Source organism: Toxotes jaculatrix, chromosome 7 (assembly GCF_017976425.1).
Source record: "Toxotes jaculatrix isolate fToxJac2 chromosome 7, fToxJac2.pri, whole genome shotgun sequence".
In the NCBI taxonomy this organism is placed as follows: Eukaryota; Metazoa; Chordata; class Actinopteri; family Toxotidae; genus Toxotes; species Toxotes jaculatrix.
In genome coordinates, this window is record NC_054400.1 from 7,644,099 (window position 1) to 7,664,255 (window position 20,157).

At 38.0% G+C, this 20,157-nt stretch overlaps 1 protein-coding gene across 1 annotated transcript; it reads right to left on the bottom strand.

Annotated features, from left to right (window-relative positions):
• Positions 1-1,418: 1,418 nt before the first annotated feature.
• On the bottom strand, positions 1,419-16,765 carry LOC121184930 (integrin alpha-2-like). The gene is made up of 30 exons (XM_041042860.1): positions 16,633-16,765; positions 15,385-15,508; positions 14,548-14,657; positions 14,267-14,358; positions 13,585-13,699; positions 13,336-13,463; positions 13,057-13,205; positions 12,564-12,714; positions 12,244-12,409; positions 12,023-12,099; positions 11,661-11,799; positions 10,708-10,853; positions 10,463-10,606; positions 9,955-10,152; positions 9,642-9,772; positions 9,246-9,409; positions 8,792-8,943; positions 8,559-8,669; positions 8,097-8,182; positions 6,539-6,680; positions 6,311-6,394; positions 6,104-6,180; positions 5,917-6,000; positions 5,703-5,805; positions 5,499-5,609; positions 5,231-5,341; positions 4,804-4,917; positions 4,596-4,685; positions 4,081-4,197; positions 1,419-3,685 (listed from the first exon to the last, which is right to left on the bottom strand). Exons 1-30 carry the CDS (start codon positions 16,676-16,678, stop codon positions 3,596-3,598), a joined length of 3,552 nt encoding a protein of 1,183 aa, XP_040898794.1. The 5' UTR covers positions 16,679-16,765; the 3' UTR covers positions 1,419-3,595.
• Between the last annotated feature and the right edge of the window lie 3,392 nt (positions 16,766-20,157).

Sequence of the window (20,157 nt, forward strand, 5' to 3'; positions counted from 1 at the left end):
GAGTGTGGCTGAGCTGAAACACCATGTTGCCTCATATCATTTTATATACCACGACAAAAAATACGATCATTAACTTTTACTACGTCTACACTTTTTCCCTAATTTTTTGAGTTTTGTGTTGTATCCATCTGAACGTTTACTGTTCTTGTTAATGCATTTTCAATACAAACAGCACGGGCGCTTTCATCAGTGTTAATACAAACTCTCATCATGATGGCCACGACTGATACACAGGCAACACAGAGGTTTAACAACAAAAAATAACATATTTGGATTAAGACCGAACATGATCATCTTCATAATCTTTGAAGAAGTAAACATCCCTAGTTGTTCCTTCATGTAATGAAAGCCAAACATGGTGGTGTCTGTAAGCAATAAAATGATGTGTCTGAGGGACATGTACACTAGACTCATACTTAGATGCCTCTCTTGAGGAGGCATCTAAGTACTCTTTCATTAAGGTATTTCTAAGTTTATCAGGCATAGTAAACCATTCGATTATGAAAGCTAACTAATTTTTGTCCATGTTATCCATATATCCCACGTAATGAAACAAGAATCTAATTTCACAAGGACTGAATTAGTGAACATGGTGATTTAGACTATTTTGATTTCAAACTAACTGAAGTAACAAGAAAGTTGTGTGTAAGTTATTTCATTTTCCCCTTCCTACAGTAAAGTGGTCATTTTTTGTCACTTTGTTTAGTGACTTTGTTTTTCACAATATTAAAACTCTTCTAAAAGCAACAAGTTAGTATTTTTGACAATTACTTCTTTCAACAAATCTGAAAATGTTCACTTGATGTTGAGTTATGTTTGACAAATCATTCAGTGTCTGATGTGTATGATTTGTGAGACCAGTGTCTTTGAAGAGTTGCAGTTTCCAAAACACTTCTTGACATGCAAGTACATTTCTGCCCTGCAGTATCAACTTTAAAGTGCTGGCTGTTGTTCTGAAGCCGTTAATGGCATCAGCAGAAGGACAACCAGCGCTCCCTGTCCCAGGCTCTCAGCTGAATTTGGTTCAAACAGACCTATGCTGCGAATGATTGGTACTGATTGAGGCATTTTGCAACTATAAGTAAAATCGCTGTCATAGATTATTATATGGTCACTGATTGGTTGCACTCGCTCCTGATGCCATGGGGCATGACATTTATTCTGTTTTAGTTTGATCCAGAAGTTTTGCACTTAAAAAGTCTGTAATAGGCTTTAATACTGTGTGACTATAGTTATTCCAATCTAATGTGACCATACATGACAGAGAGTTCAAGTTTAAAAGTCAAAAGTTAAAGTCAGCTAAAACATATAAAAACTGGCTCATCGGTAATGTGTCAAGTTAATGACAATCGTCTTAGAAATCTTTTAAAAAGATTTTTAGACAAGGTTTGGGGAACACTGAAGGTTTTATTACCAAGTGAAAAAAAAACACCACCCTTTATTAAATAATTTGTTATGACATCATTTTTGATTCACATGAACATTGCAGCAATTTTTGAGCAATCATCCCATTGTGGCATAGGTCAGTTGTTATAACTGCCAATCATCCTGCAGAAAACTCCAGAGGGATGAGTTTACAAAGGTGTTCAAACATTTCCACTGTATCTCATTTCATCAGCTATTTCCACATTGCTCCCTGTACACATGTGCATAGAATCCAAAGGCTATTTCACAACACTGTAGCGCATGAGTAATCGTGGAACTGACCACTCCAGTCATTCATCAAATCCTATATGTTCCCTCCAACCACAAGGACCCAAGCCCAGGCTCCTAATAAATATGCTACTTAGAAGAGACAAACAGCAAATTCCACTTCGCCAGATCCAAAGAACTGAATGCTAAAAGTTCTGCTGGGTGCCGGAGTTGGCTTGTTTCAAAAGGAAAACTTTCAGAAACGCATTCCAAAAGGCTCAAGGGACAGAGTAACCTTACTGTGGGCGAACACAAAACATGGAACATGGAAAAATGTGAGAAGAAATTAATCGTGGTTGCGAGAAAAATATAATTGTACTGATGTTTAGAAAGAAGTGGTCAAAGTCAGGTTCCCGTAGGGTCGGAGAGGAGAGAGGACAACACAAGACTAGTAATGACAATCGCAATCCAAAACAGGTCATAAAATGTGATGTATTAATTGGTAGTGGTATGGAGTGTTCAAGTTATCAGCAGACAAGTGAGGAAATAAAGAACAGTGCCAACATGTCATCTATATCATGCTGCCATCTTGTGGCAAAGTTGTGACAATACACATTTGAATCCTGCAGGATTAACTTTGATCAAAGGTCTAACAAACTTCAAACCGAAAGTAAGGAAAAATGATACAGATGTATTTAAGGAGCAGATTTACTTAGCTGCTGCTTTTAGTGATTAGTAAATAAACAATGATGCACCATATCTGTGATAAACAGTATTTGCACATGGGGAACACACTGTTTTGTCAGTGTAGGACATTGTGTCCTTTGTCCTAAAGATAAACAATGTTAGATCAGACACACTTAGACAGTTAATCAATTAGCTGATCAACAGAAAATTAATTTGCAGCCGTTTTGATAACTAAATTAGTGGTTTGAACAAAAAATGCCAAACATTTGCTGGTTTTAGCTTTTCTTTGTGTTATATGACAGTACTGTGAACATATTTGGGTGTTGGAACCTGAGAAACTGTGATAGATTTAAAAAAACAATTTTATGAAATTTAATTGACAAAAGTATTAATCAAAAAAATAATTACCAAATTATTCAATTATGAACAGAATGGTCAACTGCAGCCCTAAAGAATATGCTGCCAAAACATCTATACCTGACAAGTTGTGCTCCTAAAAACAAAAACATCACAAATATCTTCAATAACAATAACATCAACAGAAGTAGCTATTCCACGTATCCCATATTGCATCTAATCTTTTAAAATATAAAACCCAATAAGAAATATCATAATTTTATGTTACAATATTTACAGTACAAACACAATGAAACAGGGTAATGACATACATGTATGTCACTCTTTCTAGGATAAGTGTTGTTTCGTTTTCCATTTAAACAACTGATATTAATACTTTTAATGCAAGAAAAGTCCTGAGTGCCACAGGTGACAGTGGATAGTTAATGCTACAGTCTGACTGCCTTGATAGATAAATGTTTTGACAAATGATTATAAGATTTTTCTGACTGAAACTGTTACTTGTTGCCCAGAGTTTATCAAAACAAATGGCACTGCAGAAATGAGAAGCCTTTACAGTGTAAAACTCAGGATGGCAACAACTGCATCCAAATCAGAGTGATTCAGGACCTAAATTAAGTATTGTATACGGTGCTGTCATGTTGGGAAAAAAATATGGTTTTTAAATTTATTCAAAGTCAGTGCATAAGAGCAAATAGTCAATGTAAAGTCCACAAAGCAAAAATTAAAGACCAACAATGATTCTCGGTAAAATGGACAGAGAATCTAATTCCAGTTCAGTCCACAAACTGAATTAAAATGCCCAATTTCCACAGTGATTGAGCTATGGTTCATTTGCACCTTGTACCAGTGAGAAGTACCAGTATTCATACTAGAGACAATCCAGTGGAGAGGGAAGGCTGCCGATTTTCCCTTTAGTTCATAGCACTTCATCAACATGTGCATGGCTCTGCCCGTCTTCATCGGCCTCCTTCTGAAGCTGCTGGTACTTTCTTTTGAAAAACCCAAACTAGAAAGTAAACAGGATGAGTTCAGACACAGTTATAATATTTGATTCAAATCACAGAATCAATAAAAAATGTGCACGTTTTCCAAGAGATTCCAGCACATATTTTCTTTAATTTATATCTATTAAGTACTAATGTAATGAAGTTTCACAGACTATTTCTCTTAAATCCAAATACATGTGGTAAGGAGACCACATTCAATTGCATAGCAGATTGGTGATAAGCAAATCAAGTTTTCCTTTTAAAGCTGCACATTTCTATGAAAACAGGTCAGGTTCACTCTCCAAATACTCATGTTTACAAATACTCATCAGACATGCCTAAGCTACATAAATAATTTACTGATCTTCCTCTGTATGCTGAAATTATTTTTACCAGCGCACAGACAAAGACTTACCTTCCACAGCAGTCCAACAGCCGCAGCCAACAGCAGCAATCCAGCAATGATACTGCCAGCTATCACTCCCACAGGAACATCACCTTTCTCTCCTGGTTTGCTGATTGTTACTACCACCTGGGCAGCAGGAAGACACGGGAGGTCATTACACGGTCTCTCTCTCTCTCTCTCTCTCTCTCTCTCTCTCTCTCTCGGATATGGCATCATTAACAAAAAAATTAACAGGCACTTCACACATCGGACTATACCCCTTAATCTGAGATGATATCTCTGTAGAATATACTATATATCTGTAGAATATACTAACATGATGCTCTTAAGTCTTTACATATGGCCTTTGAAAAAGTGCTCAACAATGGTGTTGCATTTAGAGAATACAGCATGATTATGAGTCACAGCAAGTGTTGGAAATTCAGAGTGTTCTAAGTCACAGATGAAATGAGTTCAGTATCACAAGTCTCTTCTTTATTTCTTTATGTGAAGAGCCAAATCCAAGTACTGAAATGTGATCTTACTGGTAACTGCCTGAGGCCAATAATGAGCATATCTGGGTTGGAGGTCTCCACATCAATACTGGAGGTCAGCTCGATGGTCTGATAGGTGGCCTGTCATAACAACATTTATACAAATCATGGCACTACGCATCAGCATGAACTCATTAATCAGCAGCATTAGAAAAGAGAAGAAAATAGTATTGTAAAATTAATTATGGAATATATTTACCGAAATAAACGTGCCACTCCAGATCCTTGTTTTAACTTTCACAAAGTAATCAGTATTAAGCTCGGTGTCTTTGAGGATGCATTTCATATACGAGCATTTTGCACTTTTGCAGTCCTGTCAGTTTAAAAGAAAACAAACATTAACAATATGAATCAAAATAAATTACTATTTAAAAATGTTCAACACATAACCTCTAAAATTCTAAGTGACATCTGTAGATGCAGTTTGTAGTTTTATTATTCATATTGCTTCACAAAAACTATAAATCTACATGAGTTATGCATACAATCACAAATACACAAGACTATACTAAAATCTGGTGAAAAATATGCTATCATGTTATTATATTTATATATTGAAAAATATACATTAAGTTGTTCATGTGCACTGCGTACACATAGTTTTAAATTTAAGAGAAGTGACTGACCAGTGTCTCCACGCCTCTGAAGCTCTCCTCTGAGAAAGACACCTTGTGGCTTTTCGTGCCGATCTTCAGAGGGTCAACCAGGCTGCTGGAATCACAGCTGACAGAACCTCCCTACAGGTGGAGAAGCCTCATGTCATTTATTCAGTAGTTGGTTAACTTTTGCCATATGGTTACCACCAAGGTATGTTGCAACTACAGATACTTTATATTGCAGATTTGGTGCAGAATCCTTTAAAAAGTTGCTGGTATTTTGTAACTGAGTACTCACCGCTTGTGTGTCCACTTTGGTAACATAGAGGAGATTATTTCCGTCTTTCGTGGTCATTGGCAGAGCAATGGTCAGATACAGGAGGCTGACCGGGAAGTTACCTGTTGAAACCTTTAAATGCAAATTGTTTTAATAAATATATTTCTAAAATAAATATGAGAAATTAGATAATGAGATTGTAAGAGATGGATTCGTTTCTTGCACCTTCACTGTAAAGTTAAACTCTGGGCCGATGTCATCTAGAGTTTTCACCGCTGTTATTACTTGATTGGTCGAATTTGCCACATAGAAATTGATATTTGACTGCCTACGACAAAGAGACCATAAAAACACTTGAATGCATTTTCCACGATCAACTGTTAACATTACACTGGATGGCTAAAATCTGAGAAAATAAGGTAACAAAAAGTAAAATCACCTGGATAAAACAATCCCTATATCATATTGAAGAGGAATGGATATGTCCACTTTGTTGTCTGCAGGTCTTTCCTCTTTACCATCACTGTAAAGACAAAAGGTAAAGAACATTACTACATGTCAATAATTTTAACTAAAAAAATGTTTTTGTCAAATTTCTAAATTAAACCAGATAAATTAAAATGTACCTCTTGGCCTCAAATTTCACCTCAGCTCGGTTTTGCAACTGATCAAGATTGCATTCAAAATTGATCTGAAATTTCACCTGTAATGAAATAACATAAGGTTTTGCATTACCTTCTGCAACTGGAAAAACAAATAAGATCATTTTGTTGGCAAAATCAAACCAAAATAGCTCACAGGTAGAAAAACAGATATTTTTTTCTTGCACTTACCTCTTCGTCTTTTTTTAATGCTGGGTATCCCACTTGGCAGGTGACAATTTGTGCTTGTGATGAGGTGCATTTGACTCCATCTGTCTGTAAATGCATAGTTCAGAACAGCACATGACTAATGTGCCTCAAAAGTCAAAATTCGAGGAAGAGTAGATGACTTTTTTCACAGTAGCATGTAGTATCATGTCAGAATAACCTGCTTTCAGTTAAACTTTTTTTTTCACTCACAGGAGGAAAGACGGAGGAGTAGTAGAGGTTGCTGGAGTACGTGGCCAAGACCTGAGTGTTGTATGCATTCTCCTTTTTGTTCTTCACAACAACTTCAAAGGACAGTTCTCGGTTGTTAGCGCTGACCAGAATGGGAGCAGAGCTGCAACACAAGAGATAAGATTACATTTCTTTTCATTTACGTGATTTATTCTGTGTATGCCACAAATTTAAGGAGCGTATTCACAATATTATACAATAGTATACAATAGTATTGTCTAACTGACCAGAGAGATGGTTAAAGTTATCTTTACCCTATTTCACTGAAGGATGGAACCTGCTGTGAGCTACGGGTGATTTATTCATAATGTTTGAGCGATTGTTGGTCTTTCTTGTTTTTTTCTTAATATAAATACATAGATACATAAAAGAGGCATACAGCCAAGCCTACAAAAATGAAAAGCAACAGCAGCTGCAAAAACCATGTGTTCAAATGTGCATGAATGTGGGAAAGTACTTTAAAAAAGTGTTGTGTGGTCTCTGTAAACTTCTTGTTCATATCCTTTCATCTGAGTTAATTCACTAAGCATGTATCTCCCAAATTCTGTAAGTTTTTTTTCCAAGTTTCTTTTTCCAAGCCCACGCATCTGACTCCACAATTTTATGGACTGTGATGTTGCTGTATAAACTGGAAAACTCTAATTTGTGCAGCTATTAGCACTTCTGACAGAGTCATAAAACAGAGAAAATAGAAAATGGTGTCATGGTTGCGAGGAGTTACAAGAGCACAACATTAAATAGAGGACTCATAATTTTGTCAAATTTGGTCTAATCATCACGCAATTCTTTCTTCTCTGTTATATAAATGTCTACACCTCTAGATGCTGCCTTTATGTGACATCATAAATATTTCACACTTACATTGTGAAATGGTAAATTCCCATTTATATTGTGAAATGGGAATTTATCATTATAATTTATCAATATAGGCCCTGATTTTGTAAAGATTTCTTTCACAACTTCACATAAAAGTATTAAGGCTCCAGAAAAAAAATCTTTGCAAAATGAAATATTCATGACTAAATAAGCAACACTCAAAGTTAAAGCTGAGAAAAAACACATTTCTAAGTTGTATCTAATAAGAGTTTAACACACGAACCCTCACTTCATCAGGCCTGTGTGGGTGTGGACATTTGACAGATATGACAAATATGGAATTTTGACTGCTTCGCAGACAGACATACATGACTGCCTGCCTCAAAGCAGTGAGAAGAGCACTTTAAATATAAAAACACTTAACGTCTCTATTACTATAAGGCCCGATTGCTTGTAGTAAGAAGCTGGTTGATGAAATTCCCATAAGCGCTTATCCTCATTTCTTGCCCAAGTTTGTTCTTATTCTTATTTTTATTTTCAACTCTAAATGAACAACAAAAATCTTGTGAAATCATGAAACAGAGCATATTTTGTCTTTACTTGAAGAATGTATTTTAATAAATATGATACTGTATAATGTGTATGTAATGGACAGCAATGTCACGCTACATCTGTACATTTGAGACAGGTCAGAGATTCTCACCTGGATGCCTTTGAGTCTGTCTTCACATTCAGCACCAGATCACTGATGCACACCTCATCAGAGCCGCAGTCTTTTGTGAAGGGGATCTGAAACAATAACAGGGCAGTAAAATTCAGCACAGGATGCCACTTTATTGTTCAAAGGCAACTTTTCATATGATGACTAATCTCCTATAATCTCTATGGAACTGGAATAAAAACCCCATAACTTCAATTTTGTTTTTGGGAAAACACATAGTGTGTAAATGTGCCAAACTTGCGTGACTTACTGAAACACTTTAGTTTTGAAACCTAGTAATTATCACACATACACCATGTCATTTTAAATGACTGTACAAACACCTCTGCAAAATAACAAGTATGTTTAAAGTCTTCTGTCATCAGATATGTCTCTTGTAGCTCATTGGAGACCAAAGTCTAATAATACACAAACACAGAGTCACGTACTGTGTCAGTTACTTACAAAGAACTCCAAGGCATTTGGAGAAAACATATCGAGGACGGGATTCGCATCTGCATTCCCCTGTTCGATTTCCACTTTCAGACTGAGGGAATTGACAAAGTCTGGTGTCTCCTGTTGAAGAAATCATATATAGCCTTATAAAGGTGCTCACATAAAAACTGTCAATGATACTATTTGATGACTGCACACAACTGAATCATGACAAATCCAAACACATGAATTTCATCCATTACCTGAACATAAACCTGGTAGTTTTGACACAGGGGTGTCGATGATATTTTCGCCTTTTCTGTGAGTAAGCGTTCATTGTTTTTTGTAAACATTCCTCTCGATGTCACTCGAGAAGCCTGTAAGTCTGCGTCCAGAGTCAAAGTGTAGGATATATCTAAAAGAAATAAAGAGAGACTGTATATGACACAAGCATTGACATCTGAGTTCAATCTACAGGCATCTAGGTGAGAGTCTTTGATTAGGATGGGATTTGAATATCTTTAATCATTTTGGGAAATGGGCTCATTTGAATTTTTGTTGAGAGTTAGATGAGAAGTTTGATACCACTTTCGTGTCTGTACACTAAATACAAGGCTACAGGCAGCAGCAGTTTGTTTATCTTAACAGCAACAGCTATTTCTTAAAGTAAAAGCAGTCTACATATACTTTAGAAGCCTTAGAGGTAATCTCATTTACCAATGGGTCCAACAGGATTCTTTGGCCTGAATTCAGCGCTGAAACAGAGGTTGGTGTAGAAACATGAAAGCTTGCGTCCACTTATGTCACAGGGTTTGTTAAAAATGTTGATTTTATCGGGGTTGAAAGTTGCTTTAGCTGTGACAAATGCCACACCTCTGGACCTGAAAAACAAAACAAAACACAATAATAATAATAGTAATTATTATTATTATTATTATTATTATTCAAAATATTATCAGCCTTGCCAGTTCTAAAGCAATGGGTTCACTGACTAAACTTGATAAAAATAATATAGTGTAGTAAACCATTACATAATTTAAGGCGCTTTTAATACTTTACAGTTTATCACAGGTTACATTTACTGTTACCACATACTGTGCTGGCTTAACTCACCAGAGCTGCACCACTTTGCCATAGGCACCAACTGAGATGTCTGGGAGTGTATCATCATTCAGATCTGTGTAGCTATCTAGGGACCTTCCAAAATACTGCAATTGAGGATCCAGTTTGGAGCCAGGGATTCTCTGAAAAAGACAAAAATCACCATCACTCATGTCATTAAAATGTCAACTAAATGTGATATGCAGTTTTTGAAATACAATTGGCCATTAATTTGAATTCATTATCTGTTCAGCTACAAAAGTACAGAAGCCAAACCTTGACTGTAGGTCAGACTTTAAATGAGCACAACTTTTTGGCTCCTTACCTGTGAGAACTTTTTTTTTAGTGTCTTCTTCTCTCCATTGTAGATGTAAATGACACCTTTGTCTTCTAGTGGCGCTCCGACTATAACGTCACTGTAACCATCGAGGTCCAGGTCAGGAATGGCGGAGATAGCCATCCCAAAACGTGCATTTTTAGTTGGGGATGGGCCATCGAGGAAACCCTGCTCATTCAGTATACCCTTCAAATGATTACATAAGGATAGACATCATGCTACAGTTGCTTTAAACTTTAGAGAACAATAAATGAAATCTATGTAATTTCACTAGAAAGGTCAATTTATAATGCATCAAGGGCTGGTTTGAAATTTAAAAACGAAATGTATCAGCTTTGAGAATATCTCTTTGACTTTTCTTATAGTACCCTAACTTTTCTTCTTATAAACTCCTTAGAAGTCTGAAATAACTTATCATACTGATACTGTCACTGCTGCTCAGGAAATCCAGACCACAAAATGTCACCATAAAACATGACACCTTGTTTATTTTTACCTTGGTGACAGAGAAGAGATAGACCTTGCCTTCTTCTCTCTTTAGCTCATTCATGAACATGGGCGCACCAACTAGTAGGAGGTCTGTCACCCCATCTTTGTCCACATCCAGGGAGCACAAGACGCTCCCAAAATATGACCCGATCTAGGAAAACAATTGCCAGATGATGAGTTAATTGGTTTGTGGTTAAACACCCCATGTACACAGCTGGTCCCTGGAAATACCATATCCTCTAATGTCAGTACCTGTTTCCCTCTTTCAGAATCTATAATAGTAGATTGCTTCTGAGCGTTGACAGTGTAGACGATAACTTGTCCAGAGTGGTTGGAGCGAGGCGCACCAGCAACAAAATACAGTGTAGATCCATCGGTCAGAGTGGTGACAGAGTAACCTGGAAATGCCCATAAGTTACACATTTACTTTTTCAACTTGAACAGTGGTGGATTGCAACCAAGTATATCTATCTATTGATCTATCTATTAGCAAAATATTTATAATAAAGTTATCATCAATCAAAGTTTATGGAATCTCTAAATGACATATTTTAGGTGAATTTTAACAGCAGTTTCACCGCAGTTATTCTAACAGTCACCATAGGTGCCATCATGGGTGTTCAACTGTGTGTGAATAACAATGAAATGTATAAGCACAACAGGAAAGGGAAGACATAGTATGAGTATGTATGCATTTAACAATGTTATAAATACTGAAAATGTAAAAAAGTGAGATGAGGTAGACTGATTTCCAAATTTCAGTTATTAGGACAAAGGAAACATATTTTGCCTTTAATCCTGTGGCCTCTACACCAAAGTAAAATGATTGCGACAAAGTGACTAGAAAAGTGGCCATTGTGGATTACACAAATCATTTTTCAATGAGGTTCCCCTTCACAAAAAAAGTACATGATGAAAGAGGTGGTTGGCTGAGAGGCTGTGAATTTCACATATCACTTAACCACATCCATGCAGTTCTATAGAAATGGTGACTACGTTTGAAACACTATTCATCAACAACTGTTCCCTAAAATGTGAACACCTCCGCGATGGCTCCCAAAGCCATGCGGTTGCAGTGTTTACGCTTACATCACAAGCTGAGTGACAGGATTTGATAGCAGCCATCCTGCCCTTCCACTCCTGTGTTGTGTCGTGCAAAGATTTAAAGTAACAAAATCAAAACTTATATTAGAGTTAATGCCTACCCAGATATGAACTGTGGTTTCTGTCTTGAAGAGTCCCCTCAAAGGCTGAGAAAGGGAGAATGTCCACTTTTGACCTTGTTTGATGGACGACGGTCCCGCTCCAAGCGTAGGCTCCCACTGCTCCCAGCATCATCACATCCTTAAACAGCACAGGTCAAAGACCAGTCAACAGATACCACAGAAATACTGCGGTAGATCACAGCATTTATATTTTTGGTCTGGGTTACAGACTGAGCAGATTGAAAACAAAACCAAACTTTACTGAGTTTCCCGGCAGAAATACAAGGTAAAGGAAACTGTTCACGACTTTGCTGTGCCATAATTGATGGAGAAGTTTTAGTGTACACAGCAGCACTCTGTACCTGTTGGCTGGAGTAGTGGGCACTGAATCCGACCTGGGACATCTCCATTTTGAAGCTGTCACCCCCTTTTCCAGTGCCTTGTGGGAAATCAAACAAAGTGAAAGATGTGTATAAAAGTTTACCAGTTTGACAGGCACATTGAGAACATGAGTTTCTTTGAAAAATACAGTATATGAATGAACATGCAGCGCCCAGGAAGTTACACAAGAAATGATATGCACCTTCTATGTTGAAGATACGATCCCCCAGTGTTCCAGCGATGGTGGAGAGGGCAGCCTCTTCAGACACATTGAAGAAATACTTCTCCGTTGGTGAACTGGCAATGGATTTGATTTCCTTTATTAGGTTTTCTGTGTCGATTTGGTTTCTAATGTAATACCCCAACACCTAGGAAAAACGGAGAAATCGCCCAAAAAAATTCCAGGATTGCAAAGAATAAGTGATTTTATTGATTTTATAGAGAAAACACACAAACATATTTTAAAAGGCTCCTACAACTACTGTGACTTGCCATGATGAGAATTAATGAGGCGTTACTTACAGCGATACCAAAACGGGTGATGCCTTGTTTCTCACATTCTGCAATGACTGTATCTCTGAAGGCCTCGTCATGAGACTCTCCATCAGTGACAACCACCATCACCTTGGCAGCACCCGGTCGGGCACCGTTATTTTGATGGAAACCCCACTGACTGAAGAGAGCACACACAGGTTTCTTCTTTAACTTTTAAGTTCTACAACATTCTATTAAATAAATAAAGCCCATAAAAATTGACTATGGCACAATTACATTTCTTTTAATTGAAAGATATTTGTATGGTTGCTAAAATAAATGTAATTTTAAAATAAATTTAAAATGCAGCCTTCTAGAAAAAGAAAAACTTAAAAAGTCAGCCTGCCCCCAGTTTGGTAATAATAAAACAAGTTAACAGACAAACAAATAATAATAAGATAAACAAGCAAACAAACACACAAATAAATAAAAACCTTTGTAGATATATCTATACATACGCAGGCTTTGCTGCAACACCCACCTGGCAAACTGGATGGCATGGAAGGTATTGGTAGAAGAACCATACTTTTGAGGGATTCTGGCTGCTGCATTGACCATCTCCTCTTTGGTTTTAAAGTCGTTTAGCCTGAATTCAAACTGGGGATCAACAGCATACTGAATTACGCTGACCTGAAGAAGAAGGACAAAGAAAGAAATGGCATGATAAAACAGCCAGAAAACAGCCAGTAATGACCACAAGACAATGACTGAATTAAAGGAAGATTATCATACTGATACTGTTGTAAAAGCGTGACGTTACCTGTGCGCTTTGGGGCCCGATGTCAAGTGCAGGTATTAGTTTCTTGAGGAAATCAATCATTGGTTCCCAAGGATAAATGCTGTTGGAGCCGTCCAAAACAATAACGATGTCCATAGGCCCTCCACATTCTAGAAATGTCATGAAAGGGGACATTATACATTTAGGCAGCTGTGATAAATAACAGAGGTCAGGCCCAGGAGACAAAAAAACTAAACTAAAAACATAATTTATCCTGTAAAGACATCTTACGCTGGACAGCAGGAGAGAAGGCAGGTTGAGGTTGGAAGAGGGGGTTCATTTTTGCACATACTCCAGGGTAGAAGTCTTGAGTGCCACACAACTGTCCCCAAAGAGGTCCACATGTCTGTATTAGATGACCACAGAAAAAGAGAGAAGAGACTTAATGGCTGTTCAAGTCTGTCTCTGCCTTTAAAAGCTCCCAGAAAGCTCTTATGTCTGTTTAATCGTTGTAAATTTAACTCAACTCATATCAAAACGCTTTTGGTGGGAAATAACAATAAAGTGAAACCTGCAACTGTTTTATTTAGTAACCTACAGGCCTGGCACTACTTCCTGATGCAGGAACAAATGTATTCAGCTCACTGACATACTTCCTGCCACCCGAAGACATGATCATCATGTAAATTTCAAAGGAAGTCATGAGCCAAGTAGTTCTCTAATCACCCAAGTGTGTTCATCTTATTTAAATTTTAGATCTCACAGCTATTTAAGGTTGTGTTACTAATAATAAATCACAATGATTAACGTCCCCTCAAAGGACGTATAATAATAAATGACTGAGCACATAGACAAGAAGCAGATTTATAGGTACTATGTTAGGTTAAAATAACAAAGATGCAATCAGCCAGTCTAAGAAATGACATGTTTTGTGTTCTATTATTTGTGTGAAAACACACATATATACACGCACCATCAAACCATTGACTACAGGCATCCGGGTAAGAGTCAAGCCCAGGTGCATGTCATCATTGATGTTTCTAACATCTGGAATACTGACAGAATCTGCAAAATAAGGTGGCAAGGGCAACATCACATTAAAGTTCAGGTTGTATTTGTTAAATCTGTAATTTATATAACGCGTAGAAAAAAAAATCCTGGATGTTTTTAAGATAACAGACATTCAACAGGTTCATGGCCAATGTAAAAGAGGTGGAGATGTCAAAAGTTAAACAGCAAAACACCAAACTTTACCTTGAAGATTGAGCTTGTCACAGATGTTCCTGGACCCTGTGACTGGACACTTGTAAACATCTCCCTTCTTTTTTCTTCTGGAATCGCTCCATGGCGCGCCAACCAGGAGCCTAAAGAAAACAACAATATTCATCTCCACCCCTCTCTCTTAAACACCTACCACAACAGGCAAGTCTGGATGCTTTTGTGAACAGTGCATGGCCACCCGTACATGCAGTAGCTGAGACTCATCCAGTGTATTTGGAAACGGTAAAAGAATTCTCTACAGAAGCTGACATGCTGTTATAGCAAGAATAAAAGCCATTTTATTACTTTGACTGCATATTAAAATAATATCAAAGAACCAAACAAGATTCTACAAGTTCACACAGGAAATGTTCACTTCACATCCTGCATCAGCTCCACATCATGACACTGACGTTGCTTGCTCTTGTTGAAGCTGATTTGGACAGGAAACAGGATGTTTCATAATTGCTTTCTCATGGATACTACTGTGAAATATACAGTCAGAGACCACTATCAGGTACTAAACGCCTCCCTCTGTTACGTAAACATACACTCCCCCAGATGGTGAGTTACTCTATGAGACTGTGACTAAGAGTGTTCAAAATCAAGACATGGCTCAGGAGTTCAGTTAACTAAATAAAAGAGGCTTTAATGACACGCTGTGCTTTGTGACACACTTGCAGATTGTAGTACCTCCAACAAAGCTGAGCGCTTAGGGTTTTTGAATCAAGATCACATTTATTGTCATTGTCATATGCATTAGAAGCAGTGCATTCCAGTGCGCTGTCCCTTCAATGAACAAAATCCTTCCGTGATGACTTAAATTCATACCATTTGCCTTCATGATTTGTCGCTTGTAGGACTGTGTAGCCAAATTCTTCCGCTGCTAGACCACTGAAAATCTTGGCACCTGCAGTGCCGACGTTGAAGCACTGTGATTTCCATACTCTGTCAGCTGGTGGAGAGGAAAGCTGAAGTTAGATGACAGCGACAGTGGTAATTTATACAAGTTCAAAATAAAATTGTCATCATTGCTATGCTTATGGAAAAAAGGCGAAGTGTGGTGTTTTAAAGTGGTTTCAGCCATCTCGACTTCCCCCTTTGTGCCAGTTGTTTTTCACACAGGCAAGACAACACACTAAAAAAAAGCTTTGAAACACACAAAGGTCATACTGTTTATGAAGTGGTGAAGATTGTGTTATGCGACTTTGCTCATCATGGCACAGTGTGTTTCTCCAATGTATGTTCAAATACAGCCCTCTGAACCCCTTCAGGACATCCACTTATCTATGAGTGAGTCTTCCTGCAATATCAAACCCACAAGCCCATACAGGCAGCGCTCAAGAATCAGCCTGTCTTCCCCTCAATCAGCAGACAGAGGAATGTGGATGCTGGATTCAGGAGACCCTCTGAAGCACTGCCTCCTGCCACGCCTGTTTACCTGCAGCACAAAGTAGCACTTTGCTTCCTCTTGGGGCTCTGTAAATCCCCTATAACATATTCATATTTCCGTTCATTTCAGAAACGGGAACTGTGCATGTAGAAGAATGATTAAAAGTCTCTGTCCGGCTGCTGATTGAAAGCTTCCACAAGTTTTAGAGCAGACAACAGGCAAGCGCAAACTACGAGACCTTTCTCCACTATGAGCCATCCGATGAACAGCAAAACAACAAATCTGGTTTTATTTAATCCACGTGGGCTGACTGCGGATCAAATATTTCATAGCAGGTGAAGAAAATCTGCAGGATGAAGTGAAATCCAATTCAAAACAAAAAGACAGCTACCATTCAGTAAATTCATACTATGCGCGCACTCATCCGGTGCTCTTCAGAAGTGTGTAAAAAACAGCCACCTTCTAAACTGCAACAACAACAACTACTACTACTACTAATAATAATAATCTTTACCTACTCAAGTCACATGAAAACTCTATAAAACCATCACTATTCGAGACGGGCTGGGTTTTTTTTTTTTTTTTAATCTTTTTACTCTTCGGGGCTCAAAGTACAGCGTCGCACAGCGAATGGAATTTCAATAGAAGTTCAAAATCAAAAAAAAAAAAAAAAGTTCGGTACTTACTTATGACTATTATTGTGAAGAAGACAGTCCCCCAGAAGTACTCCATCGTCGTCTTTATTCCATTTGTCGGAGGTCATTAAATGAAGTCTCCGCGCACTTGACAAAGTTGAGAACACGGCGCCGCGAGTCAGCGGTGACGCATCGGACAGACTTTCTAAATAAGGTCTTGTGCTCTTCCTCTTACCTGCCGATTCAAACTTTGACCCACGTATTGTCGAAGGGTGGGATCGATGTCTGTATTAAAGTCTGACCGGGAAGAGACAATTTGGCAGAAGTTACAAATCCATTTATAGGCAGGCAGGAGATCTGAAAAAGACCCTCAGACGGATGGATGTTGCCTCAAGTTTAAAATCTAGTCCAGTTGATGATTTAAAGATAAAAGCTGAAATCGCTGAAAAATCTAAGTTCAAGTGGAAGCAAATGTAAGATTAGAAAAAGGTCAATGTTCAAAACAAGTCCACGCCCATCAGCCTTCATTTAAATCTCTGTAAATCGTCATTTCAGAGCCACATCGTGCAAACAATACATAATTATAATCAGAAGATGTCAAATAAAAAATAAACACCATCAATTAACAGTCAACAGTCTGAGACTTGGCTCTTCTCCCATCACCCTGAACCCTGTAATTTATTTACAACTCATCACGGAGCAGAGACTGAGACAAGGATATCTTAAGACATGTAGATCATTAAGGAGCTATAAACTGAGACCCAAACAACAGAAAGGCTATTGTCAGATATGTTGGAAGACAATAGGAAAACAATGATGTAATACCTTTCACTGGAACATGTTTAAGACACTGTAAAAGAAATGGGCAGGATGGTGAAAGAGTTGAAAGATTTAATTTTCAGTGGGTGGTTTCATTCTAAAATACTGTTCTGGAAAGAATGTTAGTCCGTGGTTGTTGCTCAATGTCCAGACGGATAATTACATAATCTGATGTCACATTGTTTTCTGAGCAAGCTGTAGTCACTGCAAGAAACCATTTCAGTATTGTCATTAAAGGAGAACTCCAATTATTTAACACGTAAAGATCAGTTCAGTGGCCATTGGAAGTATGACTCAGCCACTGAAAACAGTTAAATGATGTCCTCTGTGGCTTTGGAGGAAGTCGGAGAAAATAACCCTGAGGACATCAATTCAGCTACAGATTTTTGACAGAAAGCCTGCATTGTGAACTGGGGTTGTGGAATTTGAAGGATGTGGGCATGTTCTAGGCAAAGAGGGTCAAATAAAAAAGATTCTTCGAGTTGCACCATGGGTAATGTAGGATCTCTTTTTTCTCTCACATATAAGGGGATAAAGGGAGTAAACATCAGAACATCTCATCGCAGTTGGGTACAATTTTGAGCATGTAACCTTTATTTAATTCACTGAGAGTCAAGCTGTCTTTTGCAGCAATGCCACGATCACATTCACACCGGTACAGGAAGCAGCCCAGTACAACCCAAGTCTGATTTGTTGGCCAGTGAGGAGCTTTACTGTAACAGTTGGGATTAAAAAGGCTTGCTCAAGATCACCTAAGTGGTGGTAATGAGGGAGGAGGGTAAGCGCTGCTCTTTCACTTTCCCCACCTAGATTTATCCTACTAAGCAAACTTGTCAAGGATGGAACCAGCTGAGGCTGAACTTACTGTGTAACATAAAATGAGTTGAACATAATTTGCTGTCTCCACCCTTCCAAGTAGGTCACATCAAATCTTAAATCACAGTTATGAACTTAGGCGTACCCTACAAGTTGCCAAACATTACGCTTTCATATTACCAACCACAAAAATTCATTAAGGGACCTCACTCATATTCAAAATCAGCCTGCAAACTTCTGTATTTAATATGAGCACTGCAAGGAGTTATGAGGCAAATGCAAACCTTGCTCAGAACTAAAAATACTTTTTTTAAAAATATATATATTTCCCATTACGGACTGATCTGCTCAGTTAACTTGGGAGCTGAAATACAATGCAGCAGAAAGTGATCTGTTATCAGATTTCAGAGTCCAGACACCATAGTCTTTGGGGAAGCACATAATCCACAGACTCACCACCCTCAGCTATGTGTTTGAGTTTAGTCACTGAAGTCACTGGCCAGGAGGAAACAATGCACAACCTTATTCACAGCTGAATCCCTATGTCCACTCCTCCACTCCTCTGTTTGTAAAGTCATGATTCCTGTGTAAGTCATCTTGTGAGCCAGAACACTTTGGGAAATCCAAATGAACAAGTTCAAGCACTTTTTTTGTTGTTGTTGTGGTGATGCAGATCAGTTCCTGGAAAAGGCTAGTCTATTTTTTTCTGATAGTTGTGCTGACAAGACTTGCTTTGAGAAACTAAACCGCTCACTTTTCACAGATGTGAAAAAGGTAATAACTTGTGAAGTGATTCTCACTCAATACTTGACGTTACATAGACAAACTACATTTCTTAAAGCCCTCTCCTTTTAACAAGATACTGCACTCCTTCATTTGTATATATTATTTCACAGACAACAGTGCAGACAGTTTCAGGGTACTAAACTCTGTTAAATTATGTTGAACAATCCAAGGAAGGATCTTTAAACAGCAGAGGCTGTGGTGTATTTTCCTGTTAGTCCCCCACATAATGGAGCAGTGTGGGCACGTCATTAAAAATCCCCACTGAGGAAGAACATGAATCATTTGAAGTTGTCTGGAAGTTTGGGGACCATTTATAATCACGGGACAAGCCTTTGTCTTTTTACTATTTATATTAAACAATCAGTTGAACCACATTATAAAAAAACATATTTTCTCACTTGCCTCTGTTGGCATCCAGCAATACAGTATGGGCAGAATTGTTTTTACTATGTCTTCAGTTTTTGAGATATCCTTCTCTGACACAGATGAATGTGTTCCCATGAAGAAATATGATGCCCTTTTAGTGCTTTTGATACTGATGAATAAGTCTAAAAACCACATTATACTGTATAATGGAGAGACATGAAAACAGAAACACACACAAAAACTTCTGGGTGAGTGGACTGGATGGAGCTAATCCCTCTTTAACACCCATCTGCTGACCAGTGGGAATTTAAGGCCCTGGTTTGCCCCGTTGCATTGTGAACCAGACAGTCACACACAGCAGGCTCAGAGGTGCTCACGAGTCAATGACTGCTCACAGACAGAGTGGTAATGTGACTTTTGGGCTAAGTTACCATCCTGTCACATGACCAACCGGTGGAGAGGTTCGGTTTAATTTGATTTGCACAGGTACATTTCCTGGCTTGAAATAAACATAACAACAAACTGAAGCACAAAAATGTGAGGAGTACAGTTTTTGTCGTAAATGTGAGAAAAAAAGATGCATTATCTTTTGCATGTCATGGGTTGGCATCCTGTGGATTGCTGGTTAAGATGTCAGCGTTATGGTTGCCCAACGATCCTATAGACAATACAAAAACACACATCTGGTCTCACATAGACAAGATATATAAAATGTATATATCAGTATGCAATGAGAATTCTTTGGTCTAGATAAATGCAACAACTGCTTAATGGCAATAGATTGGATAC